At 44.0% G+C, this 20,993-nt stretch overlaps 1 protein-coding gene across 6 annotated transcripts in view; it reads left to right on the top strand.

Moving 5' to 3' along the window:
• The window catches only part of DOCK10 (dedicator of cytokinesis 10), a 287,062-nt gene that overhangs the window by 50,661 nt on the left and 215,408 nt on the right, over positions 1-20,993 (top strand). Inside the window, exon 1 of one of the 6 annotated variants that reach the window (XM_032637062.1) lies at positions 19,063-19,282. The exons of the other annotated variants lie outside the window; for them this stretch is intronic. Within the exon in view, the coding sequence (XP_032492953.1) occupies positions 19,121-19,282 (162 nt within the window). The 5' untranslated portion in view covers positions 19,063-19,120. Of the gene's footprint in view, positions 1-19,062; positions 19,283-20,993 lie in introns of those variants that run through there. 6 annotated transcript variants of the gene reach the window in all.

Below are 20,993 nucleotides of genomic sequence, written 5' to 3' on the forward strand. Positions count from 1 at the left end.
CTTTTAAAAGGACACTTATCAGTTGATTTAGGACCCGCACAGATAATCCAAGGTGATCTCATCTTAAAATCCTTAACTTAATTACATCTGCGAAGAGTCTTTTCCCAAATAAGGTTACATTTGCCAGTTCCAGGGATTAGGATGCGGACGTATCTTTTTTTTTTTTTTTTTTTGGCAGTACGCGGGCCTCTCACTGTTGTGGCCTCTCCCGTTGTGGAGCACAGGCTCCGGACGCGCAGGCTCAGCGGCCATGGCTCACAGGCCCAGCCGCTCCGCGGCATGTAGGATCTTCCCGGACCGGGGCACGAACCCGTGTCCCCTGCATCAGCAGGCGGACTCTCAACCACTGCGCCACCAGGGAAGCCCAAGGACGTATCTTTTTGAACGCCACATTAAACCCACTACAAGAGCTAATCATATGCTTACATCACAGATTAAATAAGAAAATGCTAAGTGAATAAGACATGTTCAAGAAACGTTAGTCATCATCAGTTTTAGGATTATCAAATAGCTTCTTGGTTTTGTCATTCTAATATTTACTTTCCATAGACTTACCAAACTTAGCAGTGGGCTCTGTTATGATTAGGCCTGAGGAGCAGATATACGTCTCTAGTTGCCTTTGAACATTTCACAGGAAAAAACGTTGGCTTTTCTCCCCGAAGTGGCTTGGAAGTCATTGACCTTATATTATCAGGATAAATGCATATCATAGAATTTTAAAGACAATATTTCTTGTAGTTTTAGCAGAGAAGGAAGGTCTTTAGGGATCAAGGATGCTAATGAAATACCATGGACTCCACTCCATAAAATTTGGAACAGGACTGCTTTTAGATAAAACCTTTTATTTGAAACTAAAATCAACGGAGAGTGTGTCTGTGCTTTGGATATGTGTTTTTTGAACAGAAGGTTCATTTGATTAAACGTGAAGTCAACGCAATCAGTAAAACATGACTTCAGGATTGTGTGTCTCCACTCTGACCCTAATTGAGAGCATTGCACTGCCAGAGATAGTTCTGCTGCTAAGATCCATCTTCTGGTGGAATATGGTGGAACAAAGGCCCACCTCCCACCCTCAGAAAGCTCAAACTGTCCTTGAGGATATTTACTCCAAATTCCAACTCCAAACTGTAACTGTAACCTCCTGAAATTCCTTTCCATTCTTAATTAGAGATGGCACTTGACACCTTCTAAAACTTTCCCTGCTCATTCCTCGGTTCTCACCTGTCCACCCCAGGGCAGTCTGCACTGACATTGTTCTTACCGACTCTTCAGTGGGTTCTGAGCATCTAACAACACTCAAAGCCCTTCCTGGGAGCTGTGGGTAATGAGAGGCTATCTACTGATTCCTTTCCTTCTGCATATGTGGATGCATCTTTCTGTCTGCCTAAGCCGATGACCAACTCCTTGAGGCGTGGCCCAGCTGTTGTCACACTGTGATAAGCAGTCTCTGAAACTTTCTGTATCTCAGTCTACTCGCCAGTTAAAGAGAGCTGAACGGTTGACCAAATCTCAGCCACTAAGGCCGAAGAAATAAATGGAAGTAATTCTCTTCACGTCGGTCAATAAAGGGCCCTAAGAAGAAGCAGATTTATTTCTGCGTAAACTCATTGAGAAAGCTTTGCGTGTGGTTGTTATTGTTATTATCGCAGTTCCTGGTCAGAGCTCACCCCTTTATTCATTGTTACGACTTAGGGATGAAACTTGAAGAAATGATGCCAAGGATGACACTTTGGTCATTCTTATAGAGCAATATGGCAAAGAGGATGAACGTTCGCACTTGAGGCCTCTTCTCACAGTGGACACCAGGGGGCAGTGCTTATAGTAAAAGATTTCAGCCTCAGGCAGAGAAGTGCGTCCGTCTGCATAAGTGGGATGCCTTCAAGAGGGGCACAGCAGTTCATGATTTTCCGCACTTTACTTCCCAAAGGTCTTTTAACCATCCTTCATAATGCCGCTCAAATCTTTTAGCCTCTAAAGAAACCATATCTAACTGTCCTGGCCGAATTAACTGCCCCTCTCTGACCTTTCATAGTATTGGGTTGGCCAAAAAGTTCATTCGGGGTTTTCATCGGTTACAGGAAACCCCGAATGAACGTTTTGGCCAACCCAATACTTTGAATAAAACTCGATTTTAGGCGATTTGTTGCACACCTCTGGTAAGCCCTGCCCATGGCTTAGCAACATCCCCAGCATCTGCTCTTGCCTTCTCTATACCTATTGCTAAATACATATACTCTGAAAGATTGCCGAAACTACTACTATTATTACTTCTACTATTATTAGCTAACCAGTAACTTTAAAGCTAATCATTTAAAAATGCTGTTAAGACTCACAGACTTAGAGAACGAACTTATGGTTACCAGACGGGAAGGGTGGGTGGAAGGGATAGATAGGGAGTTTGGGATTGACGTGTACACACTGCCGTATTTAAAATGGATGGCAACCAAGGTCCTGTTGTGTAGCACAGGGGACTCTGCTCAATATTATGTAACAACCTAAATGGGAAAAGAATTTGAAAAAGAATAGATACATGTATATGTATAATTGAACCACTTTGCCTTACACGTGAAACTAACACAACATTGTTAATCAACTATACTCCAATATAAAATAAAAAGTTAAAAAAATTTTTTTAAATAAAAATGCTGATAAGATGCCACTTCTCATAATAATCTTTGCCTCCCCACTGTTGGCAGGAAACAGCACTAAACCGGTTCAGTAGGTTAACTCCTTCAATGCCAAATTAACACATCACTTTCTAGTAACTGCTTTTCTTTCTAGGAACAGCTAGAGCACTGTTCCGAAGCCCCTTTCTCTAAAGGAAATGCAGAGAGGCCATGGCTGGCACATGGACTCACATTCCAGTCCCTTGATCCTGCCCTACTTTTGGCAAAGACACCCTCCAGATGTTGTGACTGTGTTGAAATTCTGTTGGCCTCCTAGCGGAATTGGCGGTATTACTTTCCATGAGCTGTGGACAGGAAGTGCTCAAAACAAAAGTTTAAAAGTGGGCTTGGTCACTCTAAAAAATACATCTATTTATTTTTTAAAGTGGGGAGGGGGAAAGAGGGGTTGCTAATCAATGGGTATGAAGTTCAGTTCTGTAAGGTGAGTAGGTTCTCAAGATTTGCTGTACTACCTTGTGCCCATTAGGTAACAATACTGTACTGTCCACTTAAACATTAATTAGAAGGGTAGATCTCATGTTGAGCGTTCTTACCAAAATAAAGAAAAAAGAAGAGAGAGGAGGAATAAAAGGAGGAATAAAGTGGGTTGTTTCTTGCCCTGCTAAAGCATTTACCTTTTGGTCTTCCATACACGGAAAGCACAATTCCATTAATGACTGTAGTAAACAGAATATATGTTTCCCAACACTAAGAGTTCCTCAGAGGTCGTGATTCTTTCCTTGTGTTTTCAGAAACCAGACCCACGAACCATTGGAAACTGCAGCAGTGAGACTGAAGCATGACCTGTGAAGCTAGTAATTGTGTGTGTGTGTATAGCTTGAGTGATCCCAGGACTTTTTTTATAAATAATAGGACATAATTTGTGTAGCTTCAGAAGACTCAACCGTGCATCAGCTCCTTGGGGCCAGCAGTAGTTTTGCATATAAATCGTATGATATGAAAAGCCACATCCTCTTACCCTGTGATAGACCGTAGTTTTCTGATTTAACAGTGCCTGCATCAGCACCTCGTGGCGCCAAGCAGGGTGCGTTCTGAAGAGCCATCAGAGGGAACTTGTTACATCACGCATAATAGAGCTTTCAACCCATCGCTGAGTTTTTCCAAGTACTTGGCATGCAATAAAATAAATTCTAATATTTACTCTGAGTATTGTCAGATTGTAAGTATCAGGTTGGAAACCTGGGAAAAGTTGCTTCTTTGGGCTTAATTTTTCTCCTCTGAAATTACGGACATGCCACCAGGCAGTGCTCATTTTAGGCTAGAGAATCCTAAACACCATCATGGTATTTACGGGTAAGCTTTTCCTAGGAGGAAATCATATTTTATTTGAGACTGACATCAGAATGTGAGCCCCGAGGGGCAAGAGCTCTCATGTCCGTGTTCACTGCTCTATCGCCTGAGCCTGGGACAGTGCCTGGCACAGACTCACCTTTAGTAGATATTCATTAAATGGAGAAAACTTCTTCCTTTCCTTTCTTCCCTCCCTCTCTCCCTTCCTTTCTTCTTTCCATGCTTATTAGGAAGGAAAGGAGGGAGGGAGGGAGGAAGGAAAGTTGACATATTAACACCTCATTAAGCTGAACCTGCTCCCTGGGATAGCCACGTGGAAGCAACCTTGAAGGTTTGCATGTGAAATTTCATGCTGTGAGCGATATTTCAAGAACAGTTTTGTAAGAGAAAAAGTACACTGAAGGATGTCAGCAATCTTTTTTCCATCTAGAAATCACATGGCTGGGCTGGCTGGTGACCCTTTGGTGAAGAGAGTTCGATGAAGTGGGTGCCGGGGGGTTAAGAAAGAATGGGAAAAGAGGAAGGAAAGAAATAGGGTCTTTAGATGATGCTTTGCAGTTGTTTGCCTGTGAGGGAAGGCGAGAGAGTCTGGTAGCCATAGAATTTTCAGGGTTGAAAGAGGTTTTATTTTAGTTTGTTTATATAATCTGTGGGAGAAGCTTTTATGCTGCCCAGGGGAAGGAGCCAGTAGAGGGGGAGGGGAATGATGGACGGAGCAAGATGCTGGAGAGTGCGCGGAGATAGGCCTTGCTTCTGACGCTAGGGAGAATGTAGGCAGGATGTGAGTAAACATTTTAAAAGAACAACAATAATACAAATAACACCAAGGTGCTGAGCCAAGTGAAACCAGATGCTCCCGAATGATTTTAGTAACTTCGTTTGCCACTTGTTCATTCATTTCCATTCATCTGCTCGTGCTGACTCACAGACAAGCAGTAAGAGAAGCAAAATATTAAGAAAATACATAGAAAACTTATAACTCATGTAACATGTAACTCTAATTGGAAATTGGAAATAGATTGCCATTTATTTTTACATTGCCTTTTTTTTTTTTTTGCGGTATGCAGGCCTCTCACTGCTGTGGCCTCTCCCGTTGCGGAGCACAGGCTCCGGACGCGCAGGCTCAGCAGCCACGGCTCATGGGCCCAGCCGCTCCGCGGCACGTGGGATCTTCCCGGACCGGGGCACGAACCCGTGTCCCCTGCATCGGCAGGCGGTGTCCCAACCACTGCGCCACCAGGGAAGCCCTAGATTGTCATTTTTAAATCATCAGTGTCTGGCTCTTGGAATGCCATGAGACTGCAAGTAATAAGAACTAGAGCTGGGGTTGGGTGGCGCTAGGAATTGAGACATGCAGCTGTGTTCACAAGTCCCTGGGAGATCTGAGGGTACAGACCTTCACAGATTTTGGAACCTATACTGGGGGAAACACAGACAAGAGATAGCTGGAGAGACGCGTGTTTGTTCCACAGAATGTTGTCCATATCCCCAAGCCTACACACCCACATCCCTCTCTTCTGGAGCCCCCTTGGGTTCACCACTCTCTTTTGGACCCCGGTCTTGCCTCTGGGAATCTGTCTCCAGATCTAAAATCCTCTCATGGCTTTGGATCACATGGCATGTCTGGTAGTGACTCTTTTTGGATTCTACTCTGGTCCTCCTTGGCTTGCTGGGAGTTCTGGACTTCAATTCTCGGGCTCACTGTTCTTGAGATTAGCCACCTGTGTCATCAAGCCTGGGTTTCGCATGTATTCCCAGCACAGGCTGCTGTCTGATTCCTGTCCTCCTGGCCTCCGTCAGCAGCGCCTGGGAGCTGGACTTGTTGCCCGTTGCATGTGGATGACTGTGAAGAAGGAGACAGCAAAGGTTACCCCAAAGTCTGAGGAACAATGGCACAGCCATTAAAACCAAGAGGACCACTACTACATATAAAATAAATAATCAGCAAGGGCCTACTGTATAGTGCGGGGAACTCTACCCAACATTCTATAATAACCTACATGGAAAAACAATCTGAAATAGAATGGGTATATGTATATGTATAACTGATTCACTTTGCTGTACACCTGAAACCAGCACACTGTGAATCAACTATACTCCAATATAAAGTAAAAAATAAAATAAAATTTAAAAAAACAGGACAGTTGCAAGGCAGAGGTGACTCAGAAACAAAGCCCAAAGGCAATGTTGAACTTGGCAGGGCACAGAATATCTAGATGGAAATGTGGAAATAGGCCTTTGGGGGGTTGGAGTAGATTTTGAAGGTAGAAGTGAGGATTTAGGGATCCCAGGTATAGAGGAGATCTGGTTCTTGGGAGGCCACATGAACGCTAAGTTGGAACTCTTTTCTTTCCTTCTCCTGCCCCTAAGCTCAGTCAGCATGATTAATGAAGCCTCAGACCTTGTTCCTACCCCTCCTGCAGCCTCATGTCTGGAGCCCACATCCCCTGCCAGCCTGAAATTTACTCTCCTTGCAAGCCAGCCACCTCCATGAAGAACCAACATCGAAAGCTGCTCAGCACTTATTGTCATGTTGTTCAAACTGGACCCCTCGACCCTTAAGTCCTGCTCATGTTACTAACATTTATTGACACAATTATACCAAACACTCGGCTAAATGATTTCACATGGATTACCTTATCTGATTTTTTTTACCTTACTTGATTTTCATAGCAATCATACACATTAGAAATTATTACCAAGGTGACCGTGCATCTGATTTTGTCTGTGCATAGCCCCTATTTATGCCTAATGTCTTGGAGTCATTATTAATAGCACCCTCTAAAAGGGTCCTGGTTTGGACGGTCAATTATGCGGCCACTGTTACCACACTTACTTTCCTCAGTTTACAGATGAGACACCAAGATGTGAAGTCCCTTATCCATCGTCACATTGATGATCCGTGGCTGAGCCAGGACTCGGACTCTGGCATCAGATCCCTCATGCCAGCCTGTAAACCACTGTGTTCTGATTCATGTTTCCCGGTCCCCTTAAGTTTTGACGGATGCCTCGTCTTTAGGATTTATTTGCTGCTGATTTAGTTCTGATATTCTGTGTCGCACCGGGCAGCTTATCCTCTTTCGCCCCCATCTCCACCCCTGGTGACCACAAGGTCCCACTGCGTCTGACCCCCAGCTATAACGTGAGCTTTTACCATATGGGGCTGGAATGGAGAGGAGAGAGATGGGGTGCTTGCTGGAGTGGGTAGAAGACTTAAGAGAAATTTATTTTAAGGGCTGGAAGATGTGAGCAGTTTGGTACAAAAGACTTGAGCAAGAATTTTATTGAAGGAGAAATGGTTAAGCCAAGTAGTTGCCCAGCCTTTTATTTTGGACAACTTACCCATTGACCCAAATGATCCCACAATCAATTCCAGTGAAACAAATAGTATCAATTACAAAACTGGCTAAAAGGCCTAAGAACAACTACGCCTCGTACAAGTGCACCTCATCTAAACAGACTTGGTTTTTGTCAAAATTGAATTTTGAAAATCAGTAGTGTCCTTTTCATGCTAAAGCGAGTTGATGGCCACAGGTGTGAGCAATGCATACTTAAAAATCTTCCCTCATATGCAATACCTTTTCCTGAAAAAAGAAAAAAACACCAAAAAACTTTAAAATGCAGCCATGGTCACTTTCCACATCCTGAAAACGATGAATTTACTAAGATTCACAGAGTTAACCATGTTTACATCACCACTGTAGCAACGTCCACTTCCTGTCATAACTAAAAGTAGTATTCCAAGGGCCTTCCTGATCACACACCATCTCATCCAGAGTTTGTCACAGGTGGGTAGGTCTGCCTCTGCACGGAAATAGGTAGAAATCTGAAACTACGGCTGTACATCAATACCAGGTGACGGGACCTTGCAGCACCTTTCCAAAACAGCCGTTAGCATATCACGTATGTACTTTTACATGCATTATCTCTATTAATTCTCACAGCAGTCCTCTGAGGTGGGTCTGAAAGTGAAGAAGAGTCACGTGAGTTGCTGAAGATTTTCAAGCTAGGAAGACACAGACCTGACTTTCAAAACCAGGCTGGAGTTCTGCAGAGTCCTCCATGCCCAGCACATATGCTTCTTTTTTTTTTTTTTTTTTTTTTTTTTTTTGCGGTACGCGGGCCTCTTGCTGTTGTGGCCTCTCCCATTGCGGAGCACAGGCTCCGGACGCACAGGCACAGCTGCCATGGCTCACGGGCCCAGCCGCACTGCGGCACGTGGGATCTTCCCGGACCGGGGCACGAACCCGCGTCCCCTGCATCGGCAGGCGGACTCTCAACCACTGCGCCACCAGGGAAGCCCTAAACTTGCTTCTTAAGCTTATAGCCCCATTACCTCCTACAAAGGTGGTCATAATATAAATTGTTAGGCTATTCCTTTCCAAATAAATTTGATATATTAAATGAATTACAAAGTGATCTGAAATGCTACGTCCTTATTCATAGATGTGTAGTGATAGACTGCTTTAAAAGCCAAAATATGTTCATCGGAAATTTGTTCTCTTCATCCCTTGGTTGGGTGCACATTAAATCTTTATTAAGATTTGCACTGAGATATCTGGCATTGCCTTTGAGGAATGTAATAGAATCCTATCCTGATCACACATATACTTCTAAAGACCTAAGGGCACAGGCAGTTGAATTTGGGAAATCCTTGTATGGCCAGGTTTCAGGGTTTTTCAGAGTAGAAGCATAGCAGCGTGCAGCAGCCCTGAGGAAAATCGCCATTGGCTCTGCAGCTTTGTTCGCTGGCAGCTCGGCCACCTGCTGGGCTGCTTCCGGCTCCAATAAGGACTGTGTAGTCTAGGCTGACGTTAAGCTGGCCACAGGCTGGGCAGGGCTTTTGTAGCCCCCTCCTCAGTGCAGGGCAGGGCTCCTGTGTCCTCCTTGGGTAGGGGTCACAGTGGGCGAAGGGGAGGGAGGGAGAGACTTTCCCGTAGTCAGAATTCAGTTCCCTGAAATGTGTCTTCCTCCTGTTCCTTTCTGCTCCTGAATAGAAAACAGGATAATACTTTGCCTAAAGGGTAAACATTAACATCCTGTATTCTGTCTTGCATTCTTCTCTTCTAAAATGCTGGGAGCCTAGAAATTTCTCCTACTAGGGCAGGTTTTCTGTTTCTCCATGACTCCTAATGTCGCCCAGCAGTGAGAGGCACACTGCCTCACTGGGTGTGTAGCTGTCAACTCGGAAAGTCCCCGAGTTGAGTTCATAAATAGCAAAGGCTCTCTATTTATTGGGTCCTTACTCCGTCCCGGGCACGGTGTTGAGCGTGTTAAGTACTTCATTTGGATTATCTCAGTTACTCCTTCTCATCGTATAAGGTAGGGGTACACTGTCATCACCCCCATTTCACTGCGATGGAAACGAAGATCAAAAGGTTGTTTGCTCAGGGCTTCCCTGGTGGCGCAGTGGTTGAATGTCCGCCTGCCGATGCAGGGGACGCGGGTTCGTGCCCCGGTCCGGGAAGATCCCACATGCCACGGAGTGGCTGGGCCCGTGAGCCATGGCCGCTGAGCCTGCGCGTCCGGAGCCTGTGCTCCGTAACGAGAGAGGCCACAACAGTGAGAGACCCGAGTACCGCAAAAAAAAAAAAAAAAAAAAAAAGGTTGTTTGCTCAGGGTCACAAATACAGGTAGTGACAAGCTCAGATCTGTGGGACACCAAAAAGATCAACCTCTGGAGGAAAGCCAGCCGCGTCTTCACCGTTACCGTACCATCGTCCTGCTTCCACTCCATACGGTGTTGCTGTACCTAGTAGAGCTCATTGTGGTGAAGATTCTGGCTATTGGGCTGGATCAGGGAAGGGAGCAGGTAGGATAAAGTCCTGCTGGCTTCTGACTTGGCAAACGACTTGATCACCAAAAAAAAGAAATGGATTTAGTTGGACCCCCATCCACTACATCAGTTCCAATGTTTTCCTCTTCCCCCTCACTCTTCAGAGTGCTTTTACCTCTTTTTCAACATTGTTTGTGATTCACTGTAGCCTTTAAAAAAAATATTGGCAGGGGGAATGTGGGAGATAACAGCAACAACTTTTTCTATCTCCCCCTCTTTTATTTGTATGTTTACTTGTGACTGACCCCAAAGCCCAGACATGTGTTATTGGTCTTTGTGAATCCGCAGTTGGAGAAAGCTTTTAGACCCTAGACCTAGAAGGAACCTGAGCTTATCTATTCTAACTCTCTAACTTTATGGACAAGCAAACTTAGATCCAGAGAGAGAGAAGTAACAAGGACTGTCTGAAGTCTTAATTAGTGTCGGAGCCCAAACCCCATCCACTGCTGTGGCCATCACATCCCACTGGAATGCAGGGTACCCAAGTCACCCTGCAGAACTGCAGTAGCTTCATATGTCAGTAGCAGCAAGCAGAGATAATAGGAACACAAACTTGAAGAATCCACATCCTGTAGTTTAGGGTTTAAAGAGAAGCTGAACATTATTTTATCAAGTTAATCTTTTGAATATAGCTCCGCCCCTCCTTCTCCTGCTGGGTTTAAACCTTGCTTTGTCCTCATTTCCTTTCAACAGCCTGAGCTGGGTGCTTTGCACCAATTCTAAAATTATATGTTGGGCTGCTCCCCTGAGTCCCGGCAAAGAATGCAGAGTTGAGATTTGCTCAGGTTGACACGATCCTTTTCAGCTCTTGAATTGGTTTGGAAAGCACATTTGTAAATGACTTAAAAGACTGCCATTTTCATGTTTGGAAAGCAATTCATGATTTATTGTAAATGAGGTTTAACTTGGAATGTTTAGGACGTGGGTGGCTAATTCCAGCCACAATTCAAAGGGGTAAGAGATGAACACAGAAAATAAAATAGAACAAGTACTGAAAGTACAGTTAATAGCTCATTGATCCAGCCTCAGCTGAGAACATTTTTTACATAGCTAACTTGTGAAGATCACAAAATTGACCCCATTTAATCATAAACTTTTAAAAACTAAAAACAGTCTCTGGTGGAAGTTTATCTCGAATGTTTCACAGGTTTCTCTTCCTTCTGAAGCTGTCGCCCCTGGACATAATTTGACTTCTCCTGATGCATCAGTATCATTATTGTGAGCTCTCATTATTGCCCTGGACTAGAACACTGTACAGTTTACGACCTTTATGATGCTTATAGTCCCAGATGCTAGGGATACCGATTTCCTTTACTTTTGTCTGTCTGTTTTGTCAGCCCTTCCTTTTGTGGGTGCTTGTACCTTTAAGTTAGTTGGACTCAGGCAGCTAGGTGGTGTAAAAGAGCCAAGGACGCTTCCTGCCTCACCTCACTCTTGACCTTGCCGATTCATTCTAGTGCCAAGGCTCTCTCTTTTGTTTGTGTGTTTACATGTGACTGTATTAGTGTTGAACCTTGACTTACAGGACTGTTACCCTCTTTGGCACTTTCTTGGAGTAATAATGATAATAAACATAATAGTTTTATTAATAATGCAGGTAAAAGAGTGATAAAATCTAGCATCTATGCCAGTGTTTCCTACATAGCATGTCTTTTGTTATAATAACTCTGCAAAAGAGGTCATCGTAGTTCCGTTGTAGAATTGAGGAAAATAAGGTTCAGAGGATTCAAACTTCGAATCACTTCCCAGGTACCAAGCTAGAACCATGAACCCTCATCTCTGCCCCAGATACACAGTCCGCAACCCCATCTAGTGGCGCGCGTCTCGGTAGCCCGCTGGTTTAATTGCTGGGACCACCGCAACCCTCTGAAGAAGCTAGAGGCTGTCAGCACTCCATTCCTCAGCAGGGACATCCTTCCAGTTCTAAGCGGCTCGGCCCTGTTCCCACTGGACCAAGGCAAGTCAGAATTGTAGTGCTTCTGGTCAAAGGCTGTTGCAAGCTTAGTTCAGCAGCCTCTTTGGAATCCTGTCTAAGGTGGCTGTACAAAGACCCCTCCTCTAAACCACTCCTGTAACCTTCCCAGATTAACGAACCGGGTGCTGTCTCTTTCTGGCCCTGCAGGGGCTGTTTCTCTTGCTTCCCGGGGCTTGGCTGTGATCAGAATAGTTGAGGTTGCAAAATGAGTGCCCTCTGGGTAAGTGAGGTATTATTATATTATTTCAAATGTGTTTATTCATGGAAAAGCACTGGGAAGGGGTTATGGAACTTGTCTCATGTTACCATGGGAGCTAACTTCAAAGCACGGAGGAGGCATGCCTAATACCCTCGTTCCTCCATCACACAGGGAACATCGTGTGTTACTCAACAAGGAAGAGTCCAGAGATTTTTTTTAAATACTACTTGTAAAAGGGACAGGGAAAAAGCAAGCAATGTTTGAAATCCTTAGATCTTCTCTCTTCTAGTAATAACTAAGTCGCATGTATTGAATACTTACTTACCATGAGTCTGGCACTGTGCCAGGCACTGACATGGCGATTAGATCCTCATGAGTACTCATTCATTTAACAGATGAGGAAACCGAGGTTTAAAATGTTTGCTTTAAGTCACAAAGGTAGCAAGTATCTCAACAGGGATTTAAATTTGGCAGTCTGCTTCCTGAGCCTTTGTCTTACTGCAACACTATACCATCTTCTACTAAGAATAAGAAAGATTTATTCTGACCTGACAAGAGTTCAGTCAAACATAGAAGCCTGAGAAATGTAAGGTATGATATTAATGGAACATTGACGTTATCCACACATTCTGCAGGAAGCTGCTGAGGAGGAAGCCACCCCAGAGAGGGATGAAGGATAATTTTCTGATGCATCTAAATGTACCAACCAAAGAGTACTCTGCTTTTAAGCCGGACTGGTGCCAAAAGGAGGGAAATGAAGACAAAGAAGAGCTTGGCAGCAGCACCTGGATTTCTTAAATGAACGAACAGTGTGCCTGTTTCCAAAGTGATTAATTAATTGTACAACTCAATAAATGTCAGTGCGTGCGAAAGATGCCTGTAAAGAGGAGGCCACTATAATTAAGTGAAAATGAAGAGAGAGAAGCTGAAAGAAGAGAACTTTACAAATCACAGATGGGGAAAAAGAGGTCATGGTTACTATCAAAATAGACAAGTCCCAAGCTCTTGAGTAGAAGTAGCACCAGGAGAGGCAAAGATGCAAGTTGATAAAGAGCCACTGGGCCTCAGGGAGAATCACTTCGCTGGGTTGTATTTTCCACTTTTTAGCTAAGAAAGCACTGATCGACTCCCTCCTATCCATTTAATTGAGTTTATATACCTGAGGGGACTTACCCATCTGGAAATAGACAAGTTAAAAGATTCATTCTAATCCCTGCCCTGGGAAAGTGGCCAGGTCCGTGACCTGGTTTTACTCTGCTTGGGGTTAAAGCCCCAATTGCTTTTTTTTTTTTTTTTTTTTTTTGCGGTACACGGGCCTCTCACTGCTGTGGCCTCTCCGGTTGTGGAGCACAGGCTCCGGACGTGCAGGCTCAGAGGCCATGGCTCACGGGCCCAGCCGCTCCGCGGCATGTGGGATTTTCCCGGACCGGGGCACGAACCCGTGTCCCCTACATCGGCAGGTGGACTCTCAACCGCTGCGCCACCAGGGAAGCCCACCCCAGTTGCTTTTAATCTATGAGAGTTCTCCTCCTTTGGGGTCACTTTCACTTGGGAACAATTGCTGAGCCTCTGGAAAATTTACAAAGCAGTCCAGCAGGATTCAGACCTTGAGGGTGATAATGATGAGGAAGAAGAGGGGGAGTTTGTTTTCGTTACATATTGATTGATTGATTCACTCCACGAAGCACTGAGTTCCCATGGAAAGGATGTGCTCCAACTTAAAGAAGTGGATGGAAGTTTCTACCTTGATCTCCAGTTTCTTTCCATCACACAACTCTGTATAGAATAGTGCTGGTGGTGAAGGAGGGGGCAACAAAGACTGGGGGCAGTTCCACTCCACCAATTTCATAGTCCCCACCAAATTCTCATGCTGGCCCAGAAAAGCAGGTGGCTGGTTCCCTGTGAACAGCAAGGTGTTCAGGCTGTCAGCTTCCAGTGGATTCCAGGGGGAGTGGCAGCAGGCTTCTTCCTGGAGCCATGTCCAGGCTCAAAGGGTGTCCTAGGGCGATGGCTTCATTCTTGTTGGACCCAAAGTAGCCTCTTGGGGCATTTCGGTGTTAACCAGCATCTTTGTATGTAAGGACAGATGTTGCATCAAGGAGTTACAAAGCAAGCCAATCACGATTCCGTATTCGAACTGTGTGCTTTCAGAGCCAGTTTCGACAGGTGAGTCATTTCTGCCAATGAATGCTTCACATAGTAAACACAGCATATCTTTTAAAAAATTATCTTATCAAATTCATTACATTTTCAAATGTTTTAAAATGAAATTTAAATGATCACCCCAAACAGCTTGCTAACACTACTAGCTGCCTTCTGAAACTATGATCCAAGGAAGCATCACAAATTTTCCTCTGAAGGACAAACCGGCTCTCACAGGGGATGTTCCAGGGTTGCATCCCTACACTTTGCCATTCGCCGAATGTTTTCCTGGTATAAATCCACCTTTGGAAGATAAAAGGTTTACTTGGCATATATTTGGCTTTCAGAATTGGTTTTAAAAAGCTCAGACCCTGGGGCTTCCCTGGTGGCGCAGTGGTTGAGAGTTGGCCTGCTAATGCAGGGGACACGGGTTCGTGCCCCGGCCCGGGAAGATCCCACATGCCGCGGAGTGGCTAGGCCCGTGAGCCTCGGCCGCTGAGCCTGCCCTCCGCAACGGGAGAGGCCCGCATACCGCAAAAAAAAAAAAAAAAAAAAAAAAAAAAAAAAAAAAAAAGCTCAGACCCTGCGGCCACACCAGCTCAATTCAAATTCTGGCTCTGCCACGTAAATAGCTGTGAGTCTAGAAGGAAGTCACTTAATTTCTCTGTGCCTCGGTTTCCTCAACTGTAAAATGGGGGTGATCAGAGCACGACCTCATAATGGAGATGTAAATGAATCAGTATGTGTAAATATTAAGTAGAACTGTGCCTGACACATAAGAAGTGCTATGGAAGGGCTTGCTTTATTATAAGTTTCATTATTGTTATTGTTAATTATTATTCACTGAGCATCTACTGCATGGTTACACAGGGCCTATAGTGAACGAAGCACAATCCCAGCTCTTACAGAGAGGGGGCGACAGCTCTTAAAAATGAAATCCATCGGAATTTAATTTCAGCTTATGTGTTAGGAAAGAAGCCCACAGGGTGCAGTGATAGGACTGCGCTTCCTGATTACCTCGGGCTGTGAGACGAGGTCTGTCAGGGGAGGCTTCTCGGGGGCAGTGTCATGTTTAAGCCAAACCTGGAGGCTTTGGGGAGGAGACCGAGCTTTCACCCTCCGCATCAGCACAGGTAGTCTCACACTTGCTCAGTGAATGATGATTACGGGCCAGGCTCTCTATTGGTCTTTTTATTTATTTATTTGGTTGCACCGGGTCTTAATTGCGGCAGGCAGGCTCCTTAGTTGCAGCTTGCCGGCTCCTTAGTTGTGGCATAGCGAACTTGTAGTTGCAGCATACATGTGGGATCTAGTTCCCTGAGCAGGGATTGAACCCAGGCCCCCTGCATTGAGAGCGCGTAGTCTTAACCACTGCGTCACGGGGAAGTCCCTCTGTACCGGTCTTTTCAGGTACTCTTCTCCCGCCGACATCCTGACAGGTGTAAAGGATTATCTCCATGTTACAGCGGATACTCTCAAGGCTCAGAGAGGTTAAACGACTTGCTCGAGATCACACAGCTTATGGGTGGCAGAGCCTCGACTGAGCAGGAGTGTGTCTGATTCTGCAGCTCACTGGGAGCCTTTCTACTGCCTTCTGCTGCCGCCTCTTCCTCCAGGATGCCACCGGGATCAGTTAGACTTGAACCGTGTGGCTCAGTACATACACTGTCAGTTCCTCTATGAATAAATCCAAATATAAGGAGGGTTCTACTTAGTTTGGGTAGCCTGAGTGCTCTGCCCTCCAGCTCTGGGAACAGGGAGAAAAGTCCTAGAGGCCCCCTTCTTCACTAGGTTCAGACTGATACCTGACTCTCAGCTCTCAAACTGACAGGTGTGCCCATTGCCATCTTTTCTTCAGAGTGTGTGTGAGCCAGGCGGGCAGGCTGTAGACATGCCCGCCTCCACCGGCCAAGGGGAGCTGACACCTGGGCTACTTATTCTGGAATCATTTGCCCTTCTGCAGAGAGCTACTGTGCTCTAAAGTTCTGTCTGCTGGGGTGAGGGGTAGGGTCCACTAGCTACTCTCTCACACCCAGTGCCTACTTTCCTCGAGCTTGGAGGGCCCCTCCAGGGCTCTGTTGAAAACTGTGGCTCCTCTTTGCACGGCCTTCTCCTGCCCTGGAAGTTGTTATTCATCCTTCATTTTTGGTTATTGATCAATGTGACCATATTCACTTTTCATCTTTCAGAGAAACTCTGAAAACTCTCATCTGCTCGAAGATCCATCCCGCCCCCAGCTTTCTCACTGTCATTGATATATTCCCTTTTATGCCACTCTGTTGTCATTTCACTTGGACTTTGGGAAGAAGGGAAGGAAACATATGTACTTCATTTCTCAATTACAGTACTTGCATCTGAGTGTATGTTTTCTAAGATAACGTACTGCTGTCAGCAACAGTGTTCGGTGCACATTTAATGCTTGAAGGCCAAATTAATGATTCATTTTATTAGTACTTCAAAGAAAATGGCAGACACCTGTGGGGAGTTGATTCTTCCTTTTTTACTATTTCCTGTGTGTCAACATCTATGCCAAATGTGAGGGAAAAAAGGTCCCTTATGTCTGTGGGTTGATTTCTGTCTCTTCCCCCACCCTACCGCACCTCCAGCTTAATTTACTATTTCAAACTTAGAGCTCAGAATCCGATCCCTTTCTTGCAATTTTGCTGCACGTTTGAAAATTTTCAGAAAACGCTGGACTGTATGTCCAGCTATTATTCTCTGATTTTCGTCCTTCCGGTCTCTTGTCCATTGGGTAACTGTAGTGTGTAATGAATTCACAAGAAACTAATTCTTGGAGGTTCCCTTTCCTTGATGATGGAAGTTGAGAGAGCGAGAGCGAGAGAGAGAGAGAGAGAGAATTTTGAGACTCTGTCCATAATAGCAGTCCATCAATAACAGGGATGAATTCCTCAGAGGCAGAACAGGGATCGATGAATAAAGCAGGACTCTAATAGCTAGAAAGCACATCGCTTTTTTCCCCCAAGACTTTGTCATCTGCCAAAACATCTGACTCCAAAAGCCACCCTAAAGGTTAGCCAGACTTAGCGAGAGGTGGCTAGAAAGGAATTTGGGATCAAACTGCCTCTTCCCTGCCAAGCCCATGGTATGCAACTGAGGGATCCACCTTCCCTTTCCTGCTCCCCCACAGGAGTTGCTGGAGTGTTTAAGCACCTCCAGTCAGTGTCTTACTGCATTCGAGCTGTTCGGTCATGAGCAGATGACCAGAACCCGAGAGAATGATTGGAGAGTGATAGGTCATGGAGTATGGGAGTGGGTGGACAGGGTGAGCACCGACATCCAGGGAGCCCCGAGGAGCAATCCTATTTGAAAAGACACATTCATAATCATGGAAACCCACTCCATGCTTTGTCTCTGGTGGACACCATTTATATAGATATTCAATACACAAGCCAGACAGGCTAAATTGTAACCTCTCTTCTGTAAATGCCCTAGTTGTTTGGAGTAAAAAAAATGGTTTAGATTAGCACCCGGGCACTCTGACAAAGGTCTGGAGGGAGTTCAGGGACTTGCCAGCATCATTAGCATTTTTTTCTTCTTTTTCCAGCCGCACTAAAATATGTTTGCTCGAAACATAGGGAGATGAAAAACTACTGGTAGCCAGTACCTCTTAAAAGAAAAAAAAAATGTTTTACTTCTCTGGCAAACATACCAATTAAAACGAGGCTGTGTTGTGACAGATTATGGAGCAATTAATGCCTAATTGAGCCTTCTGCTAGATGCTTCTGTGAAAGCCACTTTACTGGGGTCACACCTTAGAGCAAAACAAACCTCCAAACTTCCTGCAACACCCTCTGCTCTGCGGAGCCCAGAAACCAAAGAAAACATTTTTGAATCTCTAAGAGTTACACCAAAAGGATTAGCTAAACGGAAGGATCTCGACATTGAAAAATCCTACCGGGGATTTCATAGTTTCTTCATTTGTAAGCAAAATCTATTTTCCACAAGATATTTTTGGTGCAAGCATCCCCTGCTGTTCTGTTCTCTTAGAGTATACCATTAGATCTTGAGGCCATTCCAGGCAGGTCACGTGACTTGTAAGCATCTCTCCGGTTCCCTCCTAAGTGACTAGTCTCACAGGAGTCAGGGAGTACTAGACTCTTAACTACCAAAGACCTCAAAGTCCTTCCTGAAGCCTTGAATTCTTATTGATAGGATGTGAAAATGCTGTACAGCTGCTTTTTCGAAGAGGTCAGCTCGGTGGAGCTCCCTGCCTGACCTCAGTAATAGAGATATTTTCAGCCCTGCGAGCCGCCTGTGTAAATATAAAAATGTATTAGGCTGCAGAACTGCATGTGTGGGAACAGAACAATCGTGCTCTTGAGAGGAAATCACAGGGGGAACACTGGTGTCACTCACATGGGTTTGGTTAATGAGTTCACACTTTCGATAAATCGTTTTGATTCAGCGGACCGCATGTTTCAGATGAGCCCATTTCATTTCTGGAACTTACGAGCTCTGATCAGTAAAACCCCAGTCCCTTAGTAAGGTGTCTAATAAAGTTTACTTCTGGAAGTTTTAACATTTGAAAACAATCATGTCACTCTTTGTATGACACTCATTTGCCTTATAAAAAAATGTTAGTGTGAAGTCAACTTTTCAGTTGTTTAATGTGAAAAAGAGTGATTTGTTTAAGTGTCTGAGAGGGAAAGGTATATTTATTCAGACCTCTGAAACTAGAATCGAAGAGAATCACTGTAATGAACAGGAAACATGCTCTTGAAATGAGCTGAGCAATGCTCTCTGAGCGAAACGCTCTAATATTCCTGAGTGTGTTCAGTTTCAGTGGATCAAATCTTTCCCATCTCTGCATCCAAGCTATTTGGCAGTGATCAGATGATCAGAGCTCAAGGAAGTGATTGGAGAGTGAGCTCGCTGCAGCTGCAGTGTAGGCTGTTTTCAGGGACAAGGAGCCACTGTTTTCAAACATAGCATCAACATAGAAGTTATTTTGTGGGCTCCAGGATGCAGCGATGGGCTGCACTGCCAGCATTGTTCTGCTTCAGGCTTTTCGTTCTGTGGTCCAGAGGAGCTGTCCACACATTTGTAGACGACGCCAGGAGGAACCATCCCATGAAATTTTGCCTCTGGAAAGTGACGATGAAATGAGTAGACCCAGAACCCTCATCATAATGGTATGGTATCTGTGGTAAAGCAGCCTCCGTTGATTAAACTGTTATTATAGAAATGAGGTTGCCGTTCGAGGTTTGGGTTTTCAGCTTTAGATAAAGAAATGTGTGACCTAGAGTTTACTACTGCACTTCCCTGTTTGGGGAACATCTTTCAAAATTGTTTCATGTATTATTCAGAGAACTGGTTTTCTTTCTCTTAGATCTGTCCTGAAAATGTACAGTTTATTGGTCTATGAGAAACTGTCTTCTGCCTAACATTTTGTATGCTGTTATTAACTTTTGTGCAGAAACAGAAAATTTTGAAGTCTTGTTTAATTAAGTGGATTTTATTTTATAACTCAAATTTGAAAGTAGAGCCCCAGATAGATATTTTTATATCACATGTAACCCATCGAGTTGTGTAAATGTTGGTAGTTAGATCTCTAACTTCAAAGTATTTGAGGCCTTTATTTCCGATGCTGCTATGGAAATGCCTTTCCAAAATGCTTAACTTACACATAAAATCAGAATGAAGTTTTTGAGAATTTTGTGGAATGCATGGTGTTTTAATTAGAAAGCTGTTTCTTGCCACTTGTCAAATTACATTTTTGTCTGTGCTTTAATTATAATAGTGTTAATCCTTCTTTGTGTGTCTGTTTGATCAGCAAGAATAAAGTAGAGGTTAGTCTTTCCTTACTTTAGGTTCAGGGAGAGATTTGCCTAGTCACTGAAATTCAATGTTGGGATGGAAGTAGTGTGCTAAAGTTTCCAAAATTGGGGAGGCGTTGAAGTCTGCGTGGTTTCAGCACAATCGACTTTTTTCTCTTAGATTTCAATGTTCAGATATCAAGGATGCAGTAAATAATGAATGATAAATACCTGTTACACTAAAAGTTTTTAAATGAAAGTCATTTGGCGTGGGCTGTGCCTTTGAGTGACAGAATACTAAGCTATAACATTCTATGCCAATTTCTCCAACAAATCAATATCTGGTTTTCAAAAGGGCAGGACTGTTCTTCAACTGTTGGGCTATGATGATCTCTAAGATATCATTAGTGGGAATATTTTCATACTTATTTTCCCATAAGTTTTCACAAATTAAATTTAAAAGGATTTGACACATTTGTGCTCCAAGTTTAACTCTTAATAACACATTCTATAGCTATGTGTATTACTCATGCCAGCTCAGTCATTAAAGCAGTCAGTTTTCCTAATTTTACTAATTAGACTATAAAATTTTGCAGCTAGAAATTTGCCCCTAAAACTGTATTTCAAAGTAATTGAGAAATAAAAAATAATAAATTCACTTAATAACAATGCCCTGTTTTTTTCAAAGATCCTTTTAATTCATATGATACCTTTACTGACATTAAATGAGGTGATGATGGATTTATTGATGAGGAAAACAGGTTCAGAAAGATTGAATACCTTGTTTATATCACACAGCTGCTAAACGCCAGAGCCTCAGGTCACACTTAGATCAATTATTCCAAAAGCCAATATACTTTTTCACTCTGTTCATGTCTCTAAGGAAATAATGATAAAACTGAGAAGCGTGAATTTTTATGAGAAGTCTGATGGAAATGTTGGACCACTCAGAGTAAAATATGCTCATAGAAAGTTATCGTGCAACTTGAAAGTTTCCTCTGGGCCACCTGAAGCTTCACACACTCCACAGCTATTTGTTGCCGATGCACTATCGGCCAGCCACTGTTCTAGGTACTTGGAATCCACC

The sequence above is a fragment of the Phocoena sinus genome, chromosome 7 (genome assembly GCF_008692025.1).
Source record: "Phocoena sinus isolate mPhoSin1 chromosome 7, mPhoSin1.pri, whole genome shotgun sequence".
NCBI lineage: Eukaryota > Metazoa > Chordata > Mammalia > Artiodactyla > Phocoenidae > Phocoena > Phocoena sinus.